The 26,515-nt window shown below is 40.2% G+C and overlaps 2 protein-coding genes across 2 annotated transcripts in view; both read right to left on the bottom strand.

Moving 5' to 3' along the window:
• The window catches only part of LOC129508318 (translation initiation factor IF-2-like), an 80,451-nt gene that overhangs the window by 27,545 nt on the left and 26,391 nt on the right, over positions 1-26,515 (bottom strand). The window contains exons 5-7 of the mRNA XM_055323274.1: positions 21,149-21,224; positions 18,140-18,295; positions 16,466-16,618 (exon numbers count right to left, since the gene is read on the bottom strand). Coding sequence (XP_055179249.1) covers positions 16,466-16,618; positions 18,140-18,295; positions 21,149-21,224 — 385 coding nt within the window. The remainder of the gene's footprint in view (positions 1-16,465; positions 16,619-18,139; positions 18,296-21,148; positions 21,225-26,515) is intronic.
• On the bottom strand, positions 3,861-4,362 carry LOC129507893 (60S ribosomal protein L21-like). The gene has a single exon (XM_055322673.1). It carries the CDS (start codon positions 4,357-4,359, stop codon positions 3,877-3,879), a length of 483 nt encoding a protein of 160 aa, XP_055178648.1. The 5' UTR covers positions 4,360-4,362; the 3' UTR covers positions 3,861-3,876.

Genomic DNA, 26,515 nt, shown 5'->3' with positions numbered 1-26,515 from the left:
AATCCAGTTGGCTAGCCTGTTGTGTTTGGTTGATTGGTGTTTTATGTAATTGGGAAACTTTACATTTAAAAGTAGCTTTCTAATTTATTTAAAAAATCAGAAAATTTAGGCTAATACTCTTGATTGGCAAAATTAGCTGAAGCTGAATACTGGCTGTCCCTTGTACTCAAGGCCCATGTCCTCCAAAGACCTTGTTCCCCTTGTTCCCAACCTTCTCCATTCATTCATGTTGGTGGGCTAGTCTTTGTATACATTTGTGGTTGGGACCACTGACATAGAGATGTCAAGGGAAGATGTACTAAAATCTGACAATCACAGTGTATAGCCTGGTAAAGGTAGGTTAGGAATCCATCAACAGGCTTTATAATGTAGCTTATTTCAATATAATAATAGTCATGGTGCAAATGAGAATAATTACCTACTTAGTACTTGAACAACTATAACATTATGCAGCCATTAACCGTGATATTTTCAAAAATATCAGATGCAAATGTAAAAGTGATTTGGTTAAATGACAAAATCACAGATCATATAGTCATGGGTAAATTAGTATTGAGTTATGTTACAAAGAGAATTCAAACTAGATGTGCACGATCAAGGCACTACTCTAAATGGATAGATAATCACTCAGAATTAGAGAGCTAAATTGGGCCAGGCAAACCAATTCCAGGACCAAAGATTCATATTTACATATTAATTGCAACTAATTACATTTTCATTGATTTTTTTTTTTCAGAACAAATTAGAGAGACCAGTATGCTTCTTTGGAATAGAGAAGAAAAAATTAAAATATATATATATATATATATATTTATATCCCACATATATGAGGGAGTGGTTGAATACTCGAAAAGGACTAAGGATTAGTTAGCACAAGTACTAACTAGTATTAAAGTACTAGTTAAGCAACATTTTAAGTAGTATAATAGTTTTTCTGATAGTTTTTTTTTTGCATTTTTAAATATTTGCATTTTTGTTACAGTAAAAGTAACTCATTATTCATGTAGGTGATTAGAAAAGGGGGAATGGATGAAATAAAATATATCTCACCTATAATCTTACTATCAATATTTTACTATGAAAAGTTTCAATCCTTTTGTTTCTTGTCTTTTTTGCTTCTAAACCATAAGATGTATATAGATCAGGAGCCTCTGTTCTGCTCACTAATATATCCAAATACCCACACAGTGCTTACTAAAACAAAAAAAAAGGTAGGCACTTGGTGGATATTGACCGAATATGTGTGTTTAAAATTAGAGTTCTACTGCTTTTTAAATTTATTTTTATTTTTTTAAAAGATTTTATTTATTTATTCATGAGAGACACACAGAGAGAGAGGCAGAGACACAGGCAGAGGGAGAAGCAGGCTCCATGCACCGGGAGCCCGACGTGGGATTCGATCCCGGGTCTCCAGGATCACGCCCTGGGCTGAAGGCGGCGCTAAACCGCTGAGCCACGTGAGCTGCCCTGTCTTTTTATTTTGTGTCTTTTCATTTGAGTTCATATTGTGAGCATTTTCCTGTCTTTAAGTGTTCTAACAAAGTACTTTTTTAAATAGCTAGATGTGCCATAATTTCTATTGTTGAATATTTAGGTTGTTTCCAAATTATCACTGACACCAAAATGCTTCTGCAAGCACTTTTCCACATAAAACTGGTTAGTATAAATATCTAGTATACCAGACTCATGAACTGAGTCTTTATATTGATCATTATAATTTTTGAAAATTTTATAGGAAAAATAAATTGTATCTAATTGCTTTGATTTGTAGTTACTTGACAACTGTTAACACTATATATTTTTGTGTATGTCAATAAAATACCTTTAAATTGAAATATTATTGTTTACAAATTTAACAAAAATCCAATGTATAAAATATTTGATCTCATCTAATCAGCATATATAGAAACATAAACACATATAGACTTTGCTATATAGTTACATTATTCATTGTACCTTAGGTAATCAACATTTCAAAATACATGCACATATGCACATACATGTGTATTAACTGTACATTCACTGACACATTCATATGTTTCTTATGTGATAACATGTGCATATTTATTGACGGATGTAGAATTTTAGAAAAATTTTTAAAGATTTTATTAATGGTAGACAGAGAGAGAGAGAGAGGCAGACACAGGCAGAGAGAGAAGTAGACTCCATGTAGGGAGCCTGACGTGGGACTGGATCCTGGGTCTCCAGTATCAGGTCCTGGGCTGAAGGCGGCGCTAAACCGCTGAGCCACCGGGGCTGCCCCCAGAATTTTTTAAGAATAAAAATACTAACATTGATATAATCATTTAAAGTATAGAATATTAAGTTCTAGTTTATCTTACACATCAAAATATATTCATGTTTCATTCAAATATAAAAATATTCCCATTCTTTCTTTCTCATGCATATACACACACATACACACACACACATATTTGGAGCCGGCGGAACAGTATCTGCCTTAGTAATTCCAAATATGTAAAACTTGCCAAACAACCTATTGCTTCACAACAACCTAAATATATTGTTTCTGAGAGCAAAATTGAAAAAAAAAAGAACTAAGACATTTATTGCAATATACTGTAAACTTTTGGTTTGGGGGGTGTAATTTATGCCATTTTGTTGAATTTTATATATATATATAATATTATTAAAATGGGAATAAATATATAACAGTATGTGATAAAACTGAATATATGTTTATTTAAGGTCCTTTTTTCCTTTTTTTTTTTTTTCAACTTGAAGAAAGGTGTTTAATTATACCTTCCTGCAGGAGGGGGAAAATCAGTTTTTAAGATTCTGAAATAAAGTTGGAAAAGCAGACTTGATTGAGTGCTCAGACAAAAATAGCACATCCTATAAGTATCCTTACTGTTCAAAGAAGCCCTCTGCCCTGCCACCCCAGGACACAAATCTGGTTACTGCTGGCCATCTTTCAAATTGAGAGTCATGTAACCAGTGGCAGATGTGTCTGTCTGCCACTGCGATGGGATCCATCTGCAGTTTGCACCTGTTGTTTTGCTGAGGCCAGAGTGGAGGTATGAATATAAAAATTCAAAGGGCAAGTTAACGGCAAAATCAAGAAAGTGGTTTTTCCTCTCATGATCTGTTTCTGTTCTTTCTTTTCTTCCACCTCAAAGTTCAAGACGCTGATGGGATAATAACCCATGGTCAACATCAGCCAATTATCCTAAGTTGTAATTATCATAATTTTTCACTACAACATCTTTAAAAAAATAGGAAGATGATAAAAACAAATTTGAAAGCCAAAAAAAAAAAAAAAGAAGATAATATGTTCTTCAAAGGCAGCCTCTGTTTGGACAATTTTGGTTCATGCTGATAGAGGAAACACCTTGCTGTCAACATAAACACTGCTACTGTGTGATTACATATTCACCATTTCTTTTCTTTTTTTTTTTTTTTTTACAAAATATATTTGGTTTATACATACTTTTAAAGAACACCACTGAAGGATATTTTTTGGTGGGTTTTTCAAATCAGAGCTTCTTGGAGAGCAGTACTTTTGAAGTCTTAGAGTGCATATGAAACCATGCATTGTATTGTTTAAATGCAGATTCTGATTCAGAAGGTTTGGGTTGGAGCCTGAGATGAGCCTAACAGGTTCTCAGATGGTGCTGATGCTGCTAGTTGATGCACAACACTCTGAATAGCAAAGCTACAGATTTTATGTGTATGATTTCTTAACATGTAAAATGATTTTAAAAACTATAACTAGAAATCTTTCAACAAATATAAACAAGTATTAAAATGTTTATAAGTAGGGGTGCCTGGGTGGCTCAGTTGATTGAGCATCAGATTCTTTTTCTTTTTTTTTTTTTTTAACAAACCTGAGGTCTTTTATTTTCTTTACAGTTATCATGCCATGAATTCATAGGGAATGGGTTCCAGCAGTTCAGGCTCCTTCCCATTGGTTCTCACAAAGTGTGTTTCTCTGGGTGGGGCAGGCTGGTGCTTCAGTTGGACCCAAGTACCTTTCTCTTTGGCTTCCTTCTTTTTCTGATCATTTTCCTTCACACGCTTCAGGAAGCTATCTTGGCTCTTTGAGTGTTTAATATGCTCAATGCGGACATTAATTCTCTTGGCAAGAATCTTGCCCTTAACTTGTTTGTTTACAACAATGCCAACAGCATGCTGAGTAACATTGTAGACCCTTCCAGTTTTGCCATGGTAACATTTGTGGGGCATTCCTTTTTGAACAGTGCCCATTCCCTTGATGTCCACAATATCACCTTTCTTATAGATTCGCAAGTATGTGGCCAAAGGAACAACTCCATGTTTTCTAAAAGACCTAGAGAACATATAGCAGGTACCTCTCCTCTTTCCCTTTGTGTTGGTCATTTTGGCAAATTACTGGAAGATGGCGGTTCCAGCCGAAAGGAAGGAGCATCAGATTCTTGATTTTGGCTCAGGTCACAATCTCAGGGGTTGTCAGATGGAGCCTTGAAACCAGCTCCACACTGTGCATGGAACATGCTTAAGATTCTCTCCTTCTGCCTCTCCCACCCCTTTCTCTCTAAAATAAATAAATAATAAATTAATTAAATAAAAGTTTATAAGTAGATTTAAATAGACAATAGATGTAACTAAATTAGTGATAACTCAAATGTAACAAGTTATTTTTTAGTTATTAAATTGTCATGTTAAAACTTTAAGCATTCTCCCACCTTGAGAAAAAAATCAGCTTGAGTTCTAATGATAATTGTCTTCATGATTGTTATTCCTAGGTATGGTAGATAGTGTCCTTTCCTTTGTCAACATTTTTTTAAAAGATTTTATTTATTCATTTATTTATGAGAGACACAAAGAGAGAGAGAGGCAGAGACACAGGCAGAGGGAGAAGCAAGCTCCTTGCAGGGAGCCCGACATAGGGCGGCGCTAAACCCCTGAGCCACCTGGGCTGCCCATGTCAATTTTTTTTTTATTTGACTTTTAGACTTTGTTTTAGAGTAGTCTTAGGCTCACAACAGAATTAAGAGGTAAGTATTGAGATTTCCATGTACATCATGCTCTACACAGGCAGAGTTTCTCTCTCATATCAAAGTAATTCGCCAAGAGTTTTTTTAAAATAATAATTGTTATTAAATTAATATGAATATAAAATATATTTTTATTGTATTTGTATATTTATACTATAAATATAAATATAAATTATTATTTTTATTAGTTTTTGCCAAGGATAAACCTACAGTAACACATCATAATCACCCAATGTCCATAGATTATATTATGGTCCACTCTTGATATTTACATTCTATGGGTTTGGACAAATTTACAATAACATCTATTCACTATTATAATATCATAGCATATTTTCAGTGCCCTAACACAAACAAAGGAAAATGATTCATCTTCTCCCTATATTCCCTTCAACTATTCATCTTTTTATTGTGTCCACAGTTTTTTTTTTCTTTTCTGGAACATCATATAGTCAAAGTTATATATAGTATGTGACCTTCTCACATTGGCATCTTTCACTTAGTAATTTGCATTGAAGTTTCCTCCATGTGCTCCTATGGCTTGATAGCTCATTTTTATTTTAGTGTTGAATAATATTTTTTTGTTTGTATTTATCACATACACGTATTGAAAAGCTTCTTGGTTTCTTCCAAGTCTTGGCAACTATAAATAAAAGCTGCTATAAACATCTATGTGCAGGTTTTTGTGTGAGCCTAAGTTTTCAAGTCCTTCAGATAAATGCCAAGGAGCTGAAATCTTCAAATTATCCAGATGTCACTAATATCTTGGTCTGTTCCAATCCCATTGCCACTTACGTTTTCTATGCCAAGTATGGTTTATGAACTAGTAATACCGGCACCAAATGAGAGCTTTTTTTGGAATCTCAAGTCTCACTCCAGACCTACTAAATTAGAGCTTGTATTTGATGAAAGTCTTCAGGCAATCGATGTGTACATGAAAGTTTGAGAAGCAGTGCCATCAATTCTAACACCTCTGATTATGAAATATAAATCTCCACTTTGACCTAGAGTTAGAAACATGCCTAAATCAGTAGGAGCTTTTGAGACAGACAAAAAAAAAAAAATCTTCAAATCCCAGCCCTTCTGCTTCTGAAGTGATTCTCTTAAACAGGTAATGCAACATTTCTCCATCGGAGCAGTGATGAAAATAAGACCTTGTTGCTGTATTAAGAAATGTTATATGCAACTGATGAATTATTGAAAACTACAGCTGAAACTAATAATGTACTATAAGTTAGCTAATTTAATTTAAATATAAAAAAGAAGTGTGATAAAAATCAAAAGTACTCATCACAGTCTGAGGTATAATAAATGGTCAATTGTTAGTAAAAATTATTATTAGAGATAAATAAATTAGAGAAATAAAAGAAACAGTTCTTGAGGTTACAAAGTGGTTAGTGGTAAATTGTGAATTAAAGATAACCTGATAACTGATGGGACTTATTCCAATGCCATGCCACTTTGCTATAATAGCAATTCTTAGCAGTTCAACTAAGCTTATATTTCAAGGATTTTTAGTTTTCTCCTGGAATTATGATCAACATAGTAATTTTTATATTATTTTTTCTGAGAAACATTTTTAGGTAATGGGGAAAAAAATGAGCCCTCTCTTAGAATATATAAAAGAAATATAAAAGACTGTTTAAAATATATTTCTTTGCAAAACATATTAAATGGATCATTATTTATATGAGATTTTTAAAGCTCACTGTGGCTTATTGTGCAAACTTTAAACTGACATTGGATAGGTAAATTATGTTTAGGCAGTTTTCAAGAACTGGATTTTTTATTCAATAGACCATAGCAACTCTTCGATGTGCTATATTGTAATTCATTAAATTATCTTCTAGCACATGCAAAGCTATCATGATGCTAATAGGTATTCATATTTAAATTATGAACTAAAGTTACCTTATACATATATACACGAATTTTTCATATCAAAAAGCTTGGAACTGAAAGAACTATAGAGCAAAACACAGTATTTGAACACATTTTTATGGTGTTGTGATTTCTAGATTATCTCTGTATTAGTTAAGCCTATCTGTTGTGTCAGTTATCAATTCATTGCCTTTCATTTCCAAATGCACCTTCAATATGGTAAACAACAGAATTGGTTTAAGCATTTCTCTTTTAAAACGTACAATGTTAAAAAAATAAAAAAATAAATCTACAATGTTAAGTTTCTCAGCAGAGGGCAGCAGGGGAGATTTTGCAGGAGGTAGAGACTTCCTCCAATTCACAGCATTATCCAGGAGGATAGGCAGTGTGGGTTTGAGGACATCTGGTAAGGAACTACTTAGCGGTCACAAGCCCAGGATGTGGTCCTTTGATCTTTCAGCCTCATCCTGGCAATGATATTTCTACAGACAGCCTGGACTCCTCTGACAAGCCTAGCACAGCCTGCATAAAGCTACTTGTGTCCAGAAGGTCATACACCAAGTCAGTCCTTCTTCAAAGAGTAAGTTCTAACAACCTTTCACCCCTACTGGCACCTGGGTTCCCACTACAGATCCAGCAACCATTTTCTTATCACCTGTTCTTTGTCTATACCTCAGAAGGTGGCCTGTTGTTTGCACAGCAGTTCTGGCCTGGCCATACCAGTGGTCAGCTCTGCTCTCCAGGAGGCAAACTACATTTTCTCCAGTATTTGAACACATTTTTACAGTGTTGTGATTTCTAGATTATCTCTGTATCTGTTAATACCCTTTTCAAGTTTATCCTTTCTTAGGTATTCTCTCTCAGCCTTACCATATAGAATTTCTCTATATATTATAGTTATGTTTGTCAGAGTCAGTAATTCTTTGTATTAAACTGTTCTGCTTTAGCCTACTACATGTTTTTTTGTTTGTTTTTTGTTTTGTTTTGTTTTGTTTTTGTCTCCTGATTGGGCTCAGAGTGCTACTTTGGCTTTCTACAATTAGAAGTGAAACTTGTTCAAGAGATCATTTTATTACAATAAGGGCTACTATTTATTGTGAACCATCTATGTGCCAGGAATTTCACAATTATGATCTCACTTCATCCTCATGGAAATCTTATGAAGTGGGTACTTCATTCTACAATTGAAGGATACAAGGCTTATAATTAAAGCAGTTTACTTAAGGTCAAATGACTGACTCAAGACTTAAAACGAGTCCTCTCTCAATACTATCATTGTGCTTATCACTACTATCTTAACTCCTAAACACCATAAAAGTCAAATAAAATGTCCACAAATATTTTACTTGTTTTTGAATAATCGATAACATAATATCTTATGGGTTTATTATCCAGATAGAACATAAAATACATATTTGGATATCATAGCTTTCCAGGTTATGCTTGAAGCCATGAATATAAATAGAATCACGTAAGGAGAATGGAGAAAAAAAAAAGAAAAAAAAGTTAACAGGCTTGGAGAAGACCTGGGAAAACACTGCCATTTAAAGAATAGAGGAAAATAAATCTTTACAGAGAACTTACAATTTATAAATACTTTTTCTACCAAAGAGTAGAAAAAAAGCAAGAAAGTATAGTGTACTGGAAGCTAAGAGATTTTCAGAAACGGAACATCACAAAGAAAACAAGAAGGACGATGAAAAAATGTGTGTTTTGGCTTTAGCAACATAGAGGTCAATGGTTAGAAGAGTGAAATTGGTGGGCCTAAATTCCATATTATACTGAGATGAATGCACAAAAGGTAAAGAAGTATAAACTTTGAGTAAAACAACTCTTTAAGATACTTGACAATGGAAAGAAGAGGACTTCTGTGAAGATATGTAGGGCCAAGGTGGTATTTTGGGTTATTTCCCATAAGATGAGAGAGACTTGAAAATGTTGAAGTTGCAACATTCTGAGAACTTAATGTTTAAGATACAGAAGGGAAATAAATGATAAAACAAAATCCTCAAGGGGGCAGGAAGTATAGAGAGCATATAAGGTGGGTGAATTAAAATAATTCTTAGTTTTAAAGATTTTTACATCAACTTTGACATTCACGGATTTTGACACTAATCTTACCTGAATCATACACATAGAGAAAAGGGGGATGGGGAGGGGAAGAGATAGCTTGTTTTCAACAAATAGAGTTAGCATCATCAGCCTTGCATGGTTTTCCTTAATTTTAAAGTTCTTCTAGTAGAAAGCTCCATTTGTCTGGGAGCTATAAAGTCATCTTTGGAATTTCAGATTCCTACTCTGTGTCATATTCTCCAGTCCTCTAGGGAGAAGAAGCTGCTGAATTCATAGACATGTTTAGACTAGCAAGGCCTACTGCAGAGAAAGAAGGATGTACATGTTTCAGAACACAAAAGGATTGAAGTAGACTATAAGTCCCTTAAAGGGAAGAACTATGTCAAATCACTGTTGTCCATGAACTAACCTAATCTTTCACTTTGGGCAGGTACATAATTAGGATACTTACATAACCATGCTCATCCTTACCTAGTATATTGGGAGGTTTGGCTTCCGTAACATCCTTTATAGAAAAGCTGTGTCTATCTAAACTGATTTCTTCCGATTTTAAACTAAGCAAAGTAAAATATTAAGCCCTCTCTTGCTGTGGTGTATTCCAAGTGTCCCTATATTTCGCATTGACAGTCTTTATTCTCATTCAATCAACTCCTTCGCACCCCCTGTAGTTTTCTAATTTGACCTTTCCACATAATTCAAATGCTATGACCTAGCCCACACTGAAGTAACTCTCCAACACAATTTTGGCAAAATTAAAGTACGCTCTGGCTTTTGGAAAAATAAGTAATACGGTAATACATGTTAGCTCTTTATTTTCTTCTAATTTTTGAGATTCAAGTGATGCCATAGTGCTTTATCATTAGCTACATCAGCAGTTAGCTTTGCCAAGTGAGGTTGCTAGCTCTTCTAAATGCAAATTAAAAGAGAAAAGAAAATAAAGGAGCAAAGCATTAGCAGGCAGCAAAGAGATACGGTACATGGCCAACAAGGTAAGAGCCTTATGGTGAGCCACTGCTCCAGAGAGGGAGGGTTATCTTTTTTTTTTTTTAATATACAATAATTTATTTTTTTTTCTCTGCCCTCAGTTCTTTTTTTTTTAATAAATTAATTTTTATTGGTGTTCAATTTACCAACATACAGAATAACACCCAGTGCTCATCCCGTCAAGTGTCCCCCTCCGTGCCCGTCACCCATTCACCCCCACCCCCCGCCCTCCTCCCCTTCCACCACCCCTAGTTCATTTCCCAGAGTTAGAAGTCTTTATGTTCTGTCTCCCTTTCTGATATCTCCCACACATTTCTTCTCCCTTCCCTTATATTCCCCTTCACTATTATTCATATGAGGGAGGGTTATCTTGTCAATGGTATTAAACTTAAGAGCCTGTTTCACTTGCACTGATGTCTGTCAAGGGAAGGGACTGGGATGCAGGAGGAGATTAAGAACTTCTCCCTAAATCAGTAATCAGTATCCTTCTAACAACCACAGAAAGGGTCTTAACATCTGTGAGAGTAGTCACTGTCCAGGCTGTGAGGAAACACGGGGAGAGGTGTGTAATGCTCATTGCTTCTAACTGTGAACACTTAACACTTGTGGCAACCAGAAAGAATCTGCAGTGCCCTCTTCATTCACAAAGGACGCTACGACTATCTATTATTGAACAGTGGGTATTAGAAGAGCAGCTCATCAATTTTACAGTTTTATTTCACGTTCATAAAAACATTTCCATTTTTCTCTTCCTGAAGAGAGCCTCTTGGACTGAAACTGCCAGCGACTTTCCACATCCCTCACCCTGTTTCATTACAGAAACACTCATAAAGACACAATTTTCTCCTATCAATAAATATGTTTGATGTTCCATAGAAGTTCTATGTAATACATGCAGAACAATGGAGTCAGACTCTAGGATAAATGATTGTCAAAGCAACTTGAAGCGACGAGCCTGCCTCTGGATGCTCGGCGGTGGATGTGATGCGGGTGTTCAGTGGGAAACCAGAATGAGCAATAAAGCACATGAGTAATAATCATAAATCCCAAAGAGGCATCACCCTTTCTTAAGACATGTTTAAACTCCTTGAGAACGAAGACTGTAAGGTGCAATCTGCTTTTAGAGGCATTATATTGTTCTAATACATTTAGTTTAAGTTGGAAGTGGAGCATGCCTGGACTGAGGAGCTTTTCCATGCAGTGGACTCAGCTGCAGCTCCACGTGGACTGCCAGGACGGGATGTGATGCTGATGGTGTTCTGAGCAGACTCCCAACATTTTCCTAACTTGAATTTGTTTTATTTTTACATCATATTCCTCTTAAAGGCTCCTAAAATTTCCTAGCCATCAAGTGTCTCAAAATACAGACTCTACATGGAAAGTATTTGGGGACACCGAATAATTTAGTGTGCCTTACGTATAGGATAAGGGACAAAAGGACTGATGTTTCTCAAAACAGACCATTAGGTTGGCTGTATTCAATTCTGATTCTATATATTTAGGACTCACTGAATTCATAGTTCACGGTACTTGCTGCCAAGATAAATAGGTTTTTTTCTGCTTTTTGTATTTTCTCACATGAAGACACACTCACCAAGAAATCAAGTAGCAATTGAAGAACTAGACACACTGTGTGGGAAATGTCATGTTGGATATATAGTCTAGATGACCCCTTGATTAATACATAGAGGATTCACCTTTTTTCTTTCTCTTCTCATTATTTTGAATCACATATCGCACAAACCAAACAATACTACATCTCAAAGGGAAAAATGTACGAAAGTATTTGTCAACCAAAACTCCTAGTAATTCATCAGAATTACAGAATTTTCAATGTGCTGCTTTCCATGAACCTCATGCAAGTTCATGAATATTACTGAAGTCCACTGTCATGTAAAGTTTGGATCTTGCAGGAATCTAGGAAAAAAGTTCATACCCTCTTTTCTGAATATTGGTAAAAATATATGTATAGTGCTCAAATAACAAGGATACAGTGAAGCAATTTTTAAGGATTATCCCACCACAGTATTATTTTACATACTTAGTAAAGAGATAAACTCTGTTCAGGCATCTCAAGAGAGGGGTTTTTATTACTTCCAGAAGTTCAAGTAATTATTTAATAGCTACTATAGTTTGTAAAACATTTTAAGGTTCAGGTTGCACGTCATTAGCATAGAGCCTCAGTCCTGCAGATTTCAAGCCTCAGAAACAGGCAACATATACTTCGTTTGATGGAAATTCATACAGAGATATCTAATTCGCTACCCTGTGGAGTAAGGAAGATAAGCTGAGGCATCTGGTTAACACACTCAATGGGGATGGGGAGACCTTGCCATCTCTATAAAGGGGGTAGAGATTTATAAATCTTATTATTTCCAGATATATGGCCTTTCACAACTTACCAGCTTATTTTCACATAGCTCATTTAATATAACAGTTATATAAAAGGTAAGACATTATTTTTTCTATTTTTATTGTTGTAACTTCTCTGCACACCCATCACCTTAATAACACCTAAATATTACCTTGAGATGACATTTTTTGTTTCTCACAACCTTCACTAGATCTCATGCTCTTTGGAAGCATAGAGTATGCATAAAGTACCTATTTTAGTTATAGTGTCCATACATGTATTGTATCTATGCACACACACAAACAATACTATAAAGTTCAGTACATGATAGCCACTCATTGAGGGCTGAAACAATGAATCACTGAGTGAATAAAGGAACACCTCACATTGTTTCATTTCTCCTTAGCCCTTTTGATTATCCATTCAATTAATTTATTACTAAGTACCTAGCACCGTGCCACCCTGAAGGATATTAACAATACAGTAATCAATTAAAGGTTATTCCACAGTGTGGTCCAATGATCTACCTGCTGCCATCTGGATGCTTGTTAAAAACTCAAATTCCTGGGCCCAATCTCAGACTTACTGAATTAGAATCTCATGGATACTGAAGTCAGAAAAGCATTGCACAATAAGTTGACAATCTTGCAAAAATAGGTCGATGGATTTTTAAAAAAATCATATTCAAAAAACATCCTTTCTTTTAATCATTCTACAATATTTTCTCTATGCAATTTCTCTTAGTTATAGATTGGGTAAAACTAAAATTCAGGACAAATGGAAAACTAAGAACAACATGTAAATGAAAATTCTAAACCAAGGTAAATGGTGAACTAGTTTATTGGGTCTAGGACTTCATAAAAAAAACAGTCTTTCTGGGAACCCATCCTTGTGAAAAGCATCAATCATTAGAGAAAATCAGATAGGAATCAACAAATGACCTGGAGTCATAAATCAAGGAACAATTTTTGTCCTCATTTAGCCATGGTTATGTAGAATATGAAAATATGTATTCCCAGTAGTGGAAAAACCAAGTGCCAGTCGATTAAATTATAGATTGCCACTGGCTTACATTCATGCTTAAAAATGATGTATTATTTTCCTTTCCCATTTCTATTACTTGATATTCTTGCAACTCTTGTTTAATTATTATAACTGTTTTGTGACACAGAGTTCAGTTTACAAAGGCCTAATCCAGAGGTAAAGAGCCCAGTTTGCTTGCTCTCTCACCGCTGTCTCAGTGAGACTGAGTCAGGGCTACACTTGGGGCCTTCTTGCAGTCTCAGATATCAGAACCTTGATCATGTTGTTTTAGGGTCAGTTGCTACAGATAAACTGGATGGATCGGGGTGGTGGTGGGGGAGTAGGGATTTTAAAGCTGGGAGGAGTGGATATTTATCCCAGCTCTGTTGGTAATTAGCAGAGTGGCCTTATTTTCTTATTCTTTGCTTTTCTCTAAAATTTAGTCATGCAGTATTGAATCATTGCAAGGAAGAAAAACAAACACTTGCCTATTTCCTGCTGATTAATGGAGCCAAGATATAACCGCTATTGTTAAATGACTATTAAATCCAGGGTGGTGATGTTTAGGCCTAGAAAAGTAAATCAAATTATTGGAAGTCACCCAGCTAATAGAGTGCAGTGTGTCTTGACTTGCATTTACTCAATTCTCGTCAGTATACTTTCCACTCTCAAACCTTTCGTAAGCTTGTAGATGAATTACAGTGGTTTCTAAACAGGACGGGGGTAACTGCCAAGAATATGGAAGTGGATAGGGAAGAAGGAGCACATGCTGTACTTAATAGATCTCAGGCAGAACAAGAACAAGTGGCACCTGCTGGCCAGTGTCCAGGTTCTGCTGAAATGTGAACGCACAGGACTATCTGAAGCCTGAAGGAGCCTGTCAGACTGGCCAGAAGTAGGTGGTGGCACTGCAGCAGGAGTGGCTGTCAGACCTTCAGCCAATTTTTTACCTTAGCAGCTCTGGCTCCCTGGTTAGTCTCCATTACAATATTAACCTCTGAGTTAGTAGAGAGATTTTCTGACCAAATACTCTTTTAAAAGAAAACCTGTTTTCAAATCAAGAGAAATGTTAAAACGGTTAGAGTTCAAAGTCTGAGGTAGTCACCATTCCACGTGACCACAAGAAACGTCTTAGTTTTGTATGCCTGGCATGGGCCACAATAACTAAGAGAGGCAAAGAACTCACAAGGCCATCTGGGGAAGTTTCTTCAAAGGCAATGGCAGGATAGGTTCTATTTGAAGAAAGATCAGAGCAAAGAACAGTTAATTGTAGTTAGAACAGAGTCAAGTATATCATGTTGCTGGCTTGATTAGAGAGCCAGGACTGTGATGGACAGTGATGAAGAGCTTTTTCTCTAATGCAGGGTTCAAGAACCTTTTTCTGTAAAGGGCTAGACAATAAATATTTTCAGTTTTAAAGAACGTAAGACTTTGTCACAAGTACTCAGTTTGTCACTGTAGCACAAAAGCAGCCATAAATGACTGGCAAATGAATCAGTAAGGCTAGGGTCCAATAGGATTTTGTTTGCCAAACGTGAAGAAAGCTAGATTAGGTCTACGAGCTATAGTTTATCCACCTCTGCTCTGGAATAAAAACGTTTAAATTGAAAAAGAAACATTTGTGTTGTTTCTAGTGTCCCTACCCCACAGCCAGTGGGGAGACCTGAATTTTTCTTGAACCAAAACCTCTTCCATATAACACAGAACATACCTTCCTAGGTTATGAAGGTACAGTGCAGGTTATGGAGGATGTTATCACTAAGGGTAGGGGAGACTCTGTACTAATGTTACAACTTCTGTGTGAATGTAAAAAAAATAAGAAGTTTAATAAATAAAGAGGTTGGCGTTATTGCTGAAATAAATCACTAATTCCTTTTGACTGATTTATTCAGCAGAAAACACAAGGTCATAGACCAAAGGCAGTAACTACAGAGGCCCTGAACCCACGTCAGGGCACAGAGCAGAGACTTGTCATAATTCACGAGAAGGTGTAATTGGACTCCAGAGCCTGGATTTCTTCCAGTTCCTCTCCTGCCTCCTGGCCTTTGCACCTGCTGTCCCTCTGCTAGAAACACTCTTTCCCCTACACCTTTATCCGGTTAATGCCTACAGGCACTTCAAACGGAAGCTTAACTGCCATGTGTTCCAGGACACTTTCCCTGACCACCCAGAGGAGATTAAACACCACCCACCTAGTTTGGAATATTCATCATATATTATCCCAATTACTAGTTACCTGTTTTCCCTGCTACCATGTGAGGTTCATGAAGAGAAGGATTTGTTCTATACTTTCAGATATGTTTTCCAGGCAAACAGGCAAAGAAGGAAAGATAATCATAATACCCATTTTATGTGAGGATGTAGTTAAATAGGCACTTTCGTATACCAAGAGATGAGGAGATTCTCATGTATTTCCTTGATATTCTCTCTCTCCCTCTCCCCCTCTGGCTGGAAAGGAGTACTGGTCATGAAGAGTCTCAGATTTTACATTCTTCCCCAGCTTCCCTATCCCTTAGCATAACATCCAAGCTTTGAACATGACAGTTAAGACCAATGTATCCCCAACGTCTAAGGTTAGTGCCTGGCACTTGCTAGGTGCTCATTAAATATATATTGGATGAATGAATGGATGGATAAATGCTTGCCAAGAGGGCTCATGCTACAAAACATTTACACCAAGCTGATCTGAGCTAGAAAAAAAAATGTAAGAAAGTATAATTATAAATTTCCAAAATGCTGTGGACTCACTATCTTCCCTTCTCACCTCTTCTCCAGAATGGCAGCGATCCCTGTCCCACTTACCAAATGAGAGGAGAGACACAGAGAAGCTAAATGACTCCTCCAAGGGCCATGGTTAGTAAGAAGACAGTAGGCTTAATTCATGGGAGAAGAAAGATGCCTAAGATTGCAAGATCCTACACCCCACTCCTAATCTGGAGATCCGGCGTTGCCAGTAAGCACCTGAATTGTCCCAAGGTCCTAAACTAGGCTAATTCGGAGACGAACATCCAGATGGCCTTCATGTAATTTCTTTCAAGTCAAGTGCATATCAAGGGGGAGAAAAGAAAGGTGCTTTGCGCAACAGGGTGCAATTTCCAAGAAGGCCAGCAGGTGGCGGCAGAGCACACCCAGGCGTCTGGTCTTTCGGGCTCACCTGCTGTTTTCCACCAGGTAATGCACAATTTTGTCCAGCACCTTCTCAAACAAGGCAGTGCGGATCCACAGGTGCTTGATGGCCAGTGGGGACAGGCTGGGCAGCTTCGGCAGCTTCCGCACATTGTCCTGGAGGCCCTGGATCTGATTTCGCCTTCAAGACCAGTAAAGAAGAAGGATGAATATTCACAAAAGAGGAAATGCAACAGGACCAATATGCAAACAGCAACCTCTCAAGGAAATGAAGGAATGGCAACTAAAACAACAAAAGAGCCCTTATTGCTCCTGGCAAGTGGGCAAAGAGTTGGAGGAATCATAATACCCAGCAAGCATGAAGACGCTGTGAAATACTTTCATACACTGTTGATGGGTAAGCCGGATTCTCATAGTGATTCAATTCTCTTCTCTTCTACCTCTCTGTCACGGATGAGTGGTTGCATGAATGAAGGAATGGCTCTCCCTTACCACCTGGCATGGGTATCTCTAATTCCTTCATTAGAAAGTCACTCCCAATATCATGGAAGGCTGATGGACATCCACCCCTTTAAGAAGTTCCCAGCAAACACCTGGGAATTTAGCAGATGGACCTGAAAACCAAGTGGCTGAGGAGTCAGATTCCTAATGGGAGTTGGCAATGTGAAATCCACAGCCCTGCCCATCACACAGTTCTGGCCAGCAGCTCTGGGCTGGTATGGCCTGAAAGGCAAGGCAAGGGCCATTGCCCATCCAGTGAAGTGGAAGGAGCACCCATGGCAGAGAAGGCAAACATGGCATGTGTGCTTCTCTCTCCTGTCTCTTGCCATCTAATCAATCTGAGCATTCTTTCCTGTGAAACCCAAGAGTAGCTCTAGAATCTTCCACAACAAGTCCTTTGGGCAGCCTCTAGCAACAACTGGAGCTGAAACCTATTTGCCATCCCTGACCAGGCTCCAGATCAAGGCTTTGGCTGAACAATTAGGACTCTGGTGAGGCTCTGGTGGAGGGGGCTCAGGTACACATACTCAGGCCATGAGCCTCCCCCCAGCAAACATAATCAGCTCTTAAGACATGTGAGTGAAGTCAAGGCTCCCCTTCAATGGTGGCCTCAATGTGACACCTGGTCCATGCAGACAGAGACCATACTGCTTTGATTAAACTTTGGTCTTCCTGCATTCAGAATGGGGTCTGGCTCCCAAAAGCCACTTTATGCATTCAACAATCGTGTCTCGAACATTTTCCAGGTGCTAGGCAGTGTCCAGGCACTGGGGATGGGGAGTAACAGATGTTAGTTGCCTGTTCTCAGGAGTTCAGAGTTAAGCGGGGAAGATAGACAAGAATCAAGGAAACAAATGAAAGAGTAATTAGAGGTGGTGATAACCACAGGAAAGTAAGTAAATAGAGTGATGATCTAAAAGAAAAATTGGGTGAGGGTTGGAATTTATCCTTAACTGGGGCAAGGCCTGAGATGACAAGAAACCAGCCACAGAAAATGAAGTACGGGAACGGGTGGTGGGTAGAACAAGTGCAAAGGCCCTGGGGTAGGAAACAATCTGGCAGGTTTGGGGAGCAGAAAGGAAACTGGAGAGAGGAACTGGCAGGAGGTATGGGTTCTTGCAGAGCTCAGGGAGGAACGTGGAGTCAGGGGGACTGTCCTCTGCAGGGCGTGCCCTGCCCATACCCCATGCTCCATACTCACGTGCTCTCAATCAGCCCCTCCAGGTCCTGCACCTCGTGGCTCAGCTCCTTGGCTGGCGGGCAGTTCTTGTCCACTTTCGTGAAGAGAGCTCCAATCTTGTTGTAGCGCAGAAAGCCAGCCGCCGCAGCCCGTGCAGGACGCAGGCCTCCACAGCCGCTGTAGGGACATGACAGTCAGTAGGTCCTGCCCTGCCCACACTCCCACTCACCCAGCCCAGGACTTCAGTCACACAGAGGTGCCCTGGAGAGCTGTGGGCCCAGCATCTCAGAATTCATGAGAGCATCACATGGGAAAACCGCATAGGCCTCTCTCCCTTCCACTCCCTCGAAAGGGAGCAAGACAGCTGAGGAGTTAACCTATGCTCGCTGCCCAAGGTCAGACTATCTGCCCACGTCCTTCTCCAGACACTAAGCAGTCGTGTGACCTCCAGCAACTACTTCCCCTCCTTGTGTCTCAGTTTCTTCATCTGTGAAGTGGGGAGAGCATGAATGTGCATCTTAAAAGGTTGCTGTTAGAATGAGGTGGAAAAAATGCATGGAAAGCACTTCACATAGAGCCCAGTACACAGTAAGTGCTTTAGGAACATTAGCTATTACTCCTGCCAGGGAGAGAGGAGGGACCAGACCACAGGACTGTTGAGCTTTGTCTGGGCTCAAGATAAAAGTGACATGAACGTCACTACTGTGATTCCAGTAACAGCTAGCGTTACAGATCTCGTTCTCCCTCTGCCACAGCCAAGGAAGAAAGGACAACCATCCCCATTTTTCAGATGTGAAAACTGAGGCTCTAAGAAGCAAACCGAATTGCCCAGGGCCACCTGGCAAATAAGTGACCAAGTTGGGATTCAAAACCAGGCCTGAGCCCACAGTGTGCTCACAACACCTGTGCCTCCATGAAGAATTTGAAGAGAGGCTTCACTCATCATCTTCCCGTGTCTGTGTTTGCCCTGGGTGGTAGTCTGGGCTCTACCTCTAACTTGCTGTGTGACCTCAAGCAAATCACTTTCCATCTCTGGGACTTAGTGTTCCCTGCTGGGAAATAGTCCCTGTGGAGGCCACTCTGAGGACCCCAATCTTATTTCTGGTACTTTCTGCAGGCCTCTATTAGTATTTTCCTACCTTCTATCTCACACAGTGAGACCAGTGTGGAGGTTTACCTTACTCAATCCTGGTGGAAAAAGCCCATGAAGTGAGTGTGCTAGTCGCTGTCACTCCAAAGAAGGAGAACGCCAACAGTCCAAGGGTTAAGAGCCCGGTCAAGGTCATGTTGTGTGCAAGGGCAAATACTGAGAAGTTCTGGTTCAATTACTTGTCTTGGGTTTTTTGTTGTTGTTGTTGTTGTTGTTAGCAATTACTTGGCTTTTATTTTTTTAATTAAATCTTTTAAAAATAGGCTCCATATCCACCATGGGGCTTGAGCTCATAACCCTGAGATCAAGAGTTGTGTGCTCTACCAACTGTGCCAGCCAGGTGCCCCAGTAATTGCTTGGCTTTGAATGAATGTCCACCTATTGCCTAATTTGCTTATGGGCTTAAAATAGTCTGGATAAGCATCTCTTAAACACCTTCATTTCTGCTTACACACACAACACTTTTCATCCATTTATACTTCAAGAAGTTAAGTAACTATCCAGGTATTGGCAGCTTGGTTGACTCTTTCTGACAATGAATCCTAAGGAACGGTGGATCAGAGACACCTCAGGGAGACCCTGTAGGCCTTACTCAGTGCCATCACATTTCTTCCCTCATCCCAAACTGTGGCTGGAGTTAGAGGATTATTGTGATTTTTATCACTTTCTATTCCTCTAAGTCTTTAATGGGTAGGTATCGTAGCACATTCTGAAATGGGCATGCCGATTATTTTCTTTGCAAATAAAGATGTCCGGGAGAAAAAAATATAGGTAAATACATTCCCATATTCACATTTGTGCGTCTATGTGTCTTTCATATACATACACGTTCATGTAATTTTGTGCATACAGACTCCTCTATATATATACATAAATATGCAAGTATATAAATATACATATATATGTAGGTTAAACAGATCTCACTTCAAAAAACATAAAATTTGCCAAGGTCACCCAACACACAGGTGGCAGAGAAGGGATGTGAACCCAGGTCTGCCTGGCTGCAAAGGGCCCAAACTGACGTCAGCAGGCTCCCAGGTCATGACGTGTGTTCCCACAGGTGGTACGCCCAGCCATCTGGATGAAGCCGAGGGCCCAGTCAGGTCTCCTCGCTCGGGCCTCTCTACGAGACCAAGGCCACGAGAGGGGGATTACCGCACGTCCTTCACCCCAACACATGCCAGTCACGAAATAATAAAGGTTTTCACGGAGAAAGAAACTCCCCCACTTATACGTACACACTGATACGTCGAAACGGAATCCTGACTCCGGGGACACGCAAAACCTGCGTCTGCAGCCTGTGGCCGAGGTGGAAGTATAGTAAGAACCTGGCAGCATGGTTATTTCTGAGGCCTTGCAAGCAAAGCTGATTCAAGGAGAGACGTCTGAGTCATGCTCTGAGCCCTGGGCCTGCCTCCTGTGCTGAGCCAGCTGGACATGATCCCTCAGGACGGTGTGATGGTTCCTCTCTCCCTGTATTTTTAAAGCCCATCCGTCCCCTCCCATTATTTAGCAACAGCCATAGGCAGGGCGGGGGAAGGGGCACGGAGCCGTTCCTCAGATGGAGCCGTTCCTCAGATGCGAGACCCACATCACTAGGGGTGTGGGTTGGCGGCTGTGAACTGAGAGGGGAAAGCAGGCCCTCCGGGATCAACAGTGATTAACCCTTCGTAGGTTGCAAGGGGGCCATTCTTAATGTCTTCTGGAGACATTGCTGTATTTCCAAATTCCCTAATGGGGCCCCTTGGAAATCTGAAAATAACTTTGGAGTTACAAAGCAAAAAGGCAGTTAAGAACGCTTGCTTGCACAAAGATGCCACTCCCCCAGGTCAGCCCATAGAGAAAGAAGCCACTTTCAAGGCCACAGGCCACGGACTCACCACAGAAGGAGATGATGTGGCTGCTGTCCTCGTGGACAAACTTCCGTGTGACGGCCTCCTCCATGATCTGCTTCACCTGGAAGGCAGAGGCAGCTGGACGGGAGACCCAAATGCGACCCGGGGTGTGGTCACCCCAAAGGGCTGTGTCGCCCCTCCTGGGCTTCTGAGGCCGTCCGCAGCGTTTTGATAACTGCTTTCCTTTCACACCCTCCTCACCCCGTCTTCTGTTAAGTCTGAGGCCTGTGGCCTATAAGAGCTCCACACTTCACATTCTCCTGAAGTATTTTTTCGGGGGCTTGCTCTGCACTTTTCAGATGTCACACGAAATGTCATCTCCCTCCTTGACCCCATTATCTGAGACAGCCGTCCCCCTACTCCATCCATTCCTCGTTACAGTTCCTTCAGGGTACTTACACTAGTCCTGTCCTGTTTCTTTGCTTACCGTCTCCCTCCTCTAGGATATAAACGCTCTGAGGGCAGGGCCTCATCTGCCTTGCTCACTGCTATATCCACGGAGACTACAACAGTGCTTGGTGCATAGCAAGTGCTCCGTAAATATTTTCTGAAGGAATGAAAGAAGGAAATAAGTATATAAAAGAATCAGGAAGGTACAGTGACAAATCGGCCCTGGAATCTGGCAGACCTGGGTTCAAATCCCTGTTCAGGCGCCTACCGGCTGGGTTCATTATCCCCTATCTGGAAACAGGCTCACTGAGGTGAAGCAGCTTGCCTAGAGAAGTAGAGCTGGCCCAGTGTGGAGACAATTCCAGGCTGAGTCTGAGGCACCACTGATGCACCAGGCACAGGGGACACACACTGAAAGGGTAGTCGTGCCTTTGCTCACAGAAGTGACCCTCTGGTGGCCTGAACACCCTTCTGCCTTGCCAGATTCTGAGTCCCACTCTGCACGGTGTCACTATGGGGAACAGTTTTGAATCCAAACCCCTCCATGGTCTTCCTGGCTGCTCGTGGCGCCCTCCACCTTGGCCTCAGCCGGGCCAGCTCAGCAACCCACCCAATCAGAGGGCAATCTCAGGCTCTCTGTGCCTCTCTCTCCCTGCCCTCTGGCTGTCTCCTGGAGAGGAAGACAGGCCTCAGAGCATCCCTGGTCACGCTCCATGGAAAACATGTGGCGGGGCCCACCCCACACAAGCAACTCGGCACTCTCTCCGTAAACAGCTGCTGACCTCTGAGCTCCGCAAGCTCCAAGCTGGGCTTTGCCAGCTGCATTTCTAAGTCTGAAAACTATCCTGCCCATCCCGTGGAACTGGTCCTACTTACGGGCATGGAGACTGAGGCTCAGGGAGGCAAACTGGCCTACTCAAGGCCACATAGCCAGGCAGAGGCAGCTGGACTTTCAACCTATATGGGTTTCTTCAGTCTCAGCTGGAGAGCTGCACAGCCTGGCCCCTTTAGCTGCTAGCTGTGTTTCCTCAGGCAAATCACATCACCTCTCTGAACCTTCGTTTTCTCATTGGTAAAGGGTGTACAGGAATAGCATCTGCCTCCAGGGGCTATGGGAAGACTGAACAAGGTCACACGCACCCTGGGCTGAGCTTGCAGCCCGGCACAGAGGGGGCCTGCAGGAAATGTTAGTGGTGCGCATGCATCACCCCGCCTAAAACCCCATCTGGCCTCTTTTACTGTACTCCCGTCATGGCTAAAATATTACCTGTTTGGGAGAATAAATTCCCCTGCTTTCAGGGCTCCCACACTGGCTGCTTTTATAACACCCATCAGACTCCTATGGATTTCATCTTCTCTGCCAGGCGGGAGACCTCACGAGGGGGAACGCTCTGCTTGATATCTATGGCTCTGGTATATCATAGGTGCTTAGTAAAATTCAGTTTGAGGAACAAATGACTTGAAAGATCATGACTGGCTTCTGCTTTGGGAGAATATCTCAGCTGAAAATACTTTCTTGTCACCATGTGTGTGGGCAAATAGAGCAGCAGCATTAACATCCCTGTTTATCAAGGGAGCAAATAGGCACAGAGAGGGTGTCATCTGCCTGGGGTCACACAGCTGTGAGAGGAGAGTCAAGGCTTACACCTCGGTTTGTCTGATTCCAGCGGCTGAGCTCCTCTGCAACATGCCATTAAGGCCACACGGTCTCAAAGCATCTACCCACCACTCTCTCTCTCCCCAGATCCCTGCCTCCTCCTTTCTTTTGCTCCCCTGAGGCAGGATACAGTGATGCTAGCCTTCAACCCAGTGTCTGAGAACCCGCCAGAAGGGGACTGCCAAGCACCCAGACCTGGACGTTCTTCGGGAATAGAATGGGATGACCAGGCAGCGGGGTCAGGAGTGCTTTTGGAAAAGCACAGTGCTTCATTAAGAGCTAAAAACTGGGGGCCAGACAGGACTGGGTTCAATCCTGGCCCGACCACTTACTAGCTGTAGGACCTTAGGCAAATTCCTTTACTAACTCCCAGAATCAATAAAATCTGTTGGCTCTGTCAACCCAGTGCCTGACCATTTCTCATCCTCTCCATCAGCATCTCTCTAGTCCAAGTGGCCCTGCTCCAAGTCATGTCTCTCCTGGATGGACTCTGCAACCTCTTGCTTGCCTCTCTGCCTCCACCTCCCTGGACATTTGTTTTAACACAGCCAGAAGGTTCTTGTTTAAAGGGAAGTCAAAAATAATAAATAAAATAAAATAAAATAAAATAAAATAAAATAAAATAAAATAAAATAAAATAAAATAAAATAAAATAAAATAAATAAAATAAAATAAAATAAAATAAAATAAAATAAAATAAAATAAAATAAATAAAGTAAAATAAAATAAATAAAATAAATATAAATAAAATAAATAAAATAAAATAAAATAAATAAAATAAAATAAAATAAAATAAATAAAATAAAATAAAATAAAATAAAATAAAATAAAATAAAATAAAATGGAAGTCAACAGAACAAAGAGAAGATCAATAAGGAAACAGAGATCCTGAACAACATTATGGACAAACTGGACCTAAGAGACAGACAGTAGTCACTCACCCCCTCAACAAGGGTAGAGCACACATTTTTTTGTCAAGTGTGCATAAAGCATTCTTCAGGATAGAGCATGTTATAGACAAGACACAGAAGTCTTAACAAATCTTCAAAGACTGAAATCATACAAGGTATCTTTTCTGATCACAGTGGCATGAAACTAGAAACCAATTGTGTGGGTGGAAGTTAAGCCAAATGCTCTTCAACAAGCAATGGGTCAAAGAAGGAATCGCAAGAGAAATTAACAAATATCTTGAGGCAAATGGGCAAATGCAAATGAACATGCAACACACCAAAATCCATGTGATGCCATGAAAGCAGTGATGGGGGGAAATTATAGCTGGAAGTGCTTATGTTAAAAGAAATGGGAAAGATCTGAAATCAACAATCTGCCTTTATAAAAGAACAAACTAAACCCAAAGCTACCAGAAGGAATAGAGGTAACAAAATGGAAAACAGAAATATGATGGGAAATTTTTAACAAACCAAGAGAGTTGATTCTTCAAAAAATATCAGCAGAATTGACAAGCCACACTGACTTAAAAAGGGAGAGAGAGAAGACCCAAATGTCTAAAATAAAAATTAACACCAATTCTCCTCAAATCTTCCACTAGAAAAAAAAAATTGAAGTAGAGGGAATACTTTCATTGCATGAGGCCAACATTACCTTGAAACCAAAGCCAGGCAAGACACTACACAAAAACTACAAACTAATGTCTCCAATGAATGTCAATGTCAAAATCTGCAACAAGATACTAGCAAAGAGAAATAAACAATATCTAGGGGCACCTGGGTGGCTCAGTAGCTGAGTGTCTGCCTTTGGCTCAGGTCGTGATCCCAGTGTCCCGGGATCGAGTTCCACATCAGGTTCCCCCGCAAGAAGGCCGCTTCTCCCTCTGCCCGTGTCTCTGCCTCTCAGTGACTCATGAATAAATAAATAAAATCTTAAAAAAAAAAAAAAGGATTCAGCAATATCTAGAAAGGACAGCACTGCATGACTAAATTAGGATTTATTGCTAAAATGCAGGGATGGGTCAGGACACAAAACCCGACTGATGTAATAAATCACGTTAATGTAATGAAGAGAGAAAAAAAAAACACAAGAGCATTTTGGTTGATGCAGAAAAAGAATGTGTCACAATGCAACACCCTTTTCTCATAAAACACTCACTAAACTAATAATAGCAAGAAACTACCTCAACATAATAAAAGCCATACATGAAAAACCCAGAGCTACCATCCCATACAATGATGGAAGGTTGAAAACTTTGCCTTCTTTTTTTTTTAATTTTTTTAAAAAATTTATTTATGATAGTCACAGAGAGAGAGAGAGAGAGGCAGAGACATAGGCAGAGGGAGAAGCAGGCTCCATGCACCGGGAGCCCGATGTGGGATTCGATCCCGGGTCTCCAGGATCGCGCCCTGGGCCAAAGGCAGGCGCCAAACCGCTGCGCCACCCAGGGATCCCGAAAACTTTGCCTTCAAAGTCAAGGAGATCACAAAGATGCCTGCTCTCACCTCTGTTATTGCACATAGCACTGGGTGTGCTAGCCAGATGAGTTAGGGCAAGAAAAAGAAATAGAAGGTATGCAAATCAGAAAGAAAGAAGTAAAATGGTCTCAGCTGGCAGACAGCATGATCTTACGTACAGAAAACCCCAAAGATGTCACAGGAAAACTGTGAGCGGTCATAAATAAATTCAGCAAGGTTGCAGAATACAAAATCAACATGTGAAAATCAGCCATATTTCTAAACACTGACAATGAACAATCCAAAGAATATAAATACTCCATTTACAAAAACGTCAAAAGGAATAAAATACTGAGAAATAAACTTAACCAAGGAGGTGAGAGGCCTGTATGTTGAAAGCTATTATACACCTGCTGAGATAATTTTGTAAAGACACAAATAAATGGAAAGGCATCCCATGTGTCCAGAGACTGAAAGACTCAATATCTTCGACAATAAAACCCAAAGCAACCTACAGATGTAATCCCCATCAAAATCCCAGTGGCATTTTGTTACTCTTATTGTTGTTTAGGGGTGGGCTTTAAAAAAAAAAAGATTTCATTTCTTTATTCATGAGAGACACACAGAGAGAGGCAGATACATAGGCAGAGAGAGAAGCAAGCTCCATGCAGGGAGCCTGATGTGGGACTCGATCCCGGGACTCCTGGATCACGCACTGAGTGTAAGGCAGGCACTCAACTGCTGAGCCATCCAAGCGTTCCCCCTTTAAAAAAAAAAAAAAAAAAAGATTTATCTATTGATTTGAGAGAGAGAGCCCACAAGTAGGTGGAGTAGCAGGCAAAGGGAGAGGGAGAAGCAGGCTCACCACTGAGCAGGGAGCCCGACATGGGGCTCCATCTC

This window comes from Nyctereutes procyonoides, unplaced genomic scaffold (genome assembly GCF_905146905.1).
Source record: "Nyctereutes procyonoides isolate TBG_1078 unplaced genomic scaffold, NYPRO_anot_genome, whole genome shotgun sequence".
Lineage (NCBI taxonomy): Eukaryota > Metazoa > Chordata > Mammalia > Carnivora > Canidae > Nyctereutes > Nyctereutes procyonoides.
The sequence above is the reverse complement of the archived record's forward strand: the minus strand, read 5'-3'. Positions and strand labels throughout refer to the sequence as shown.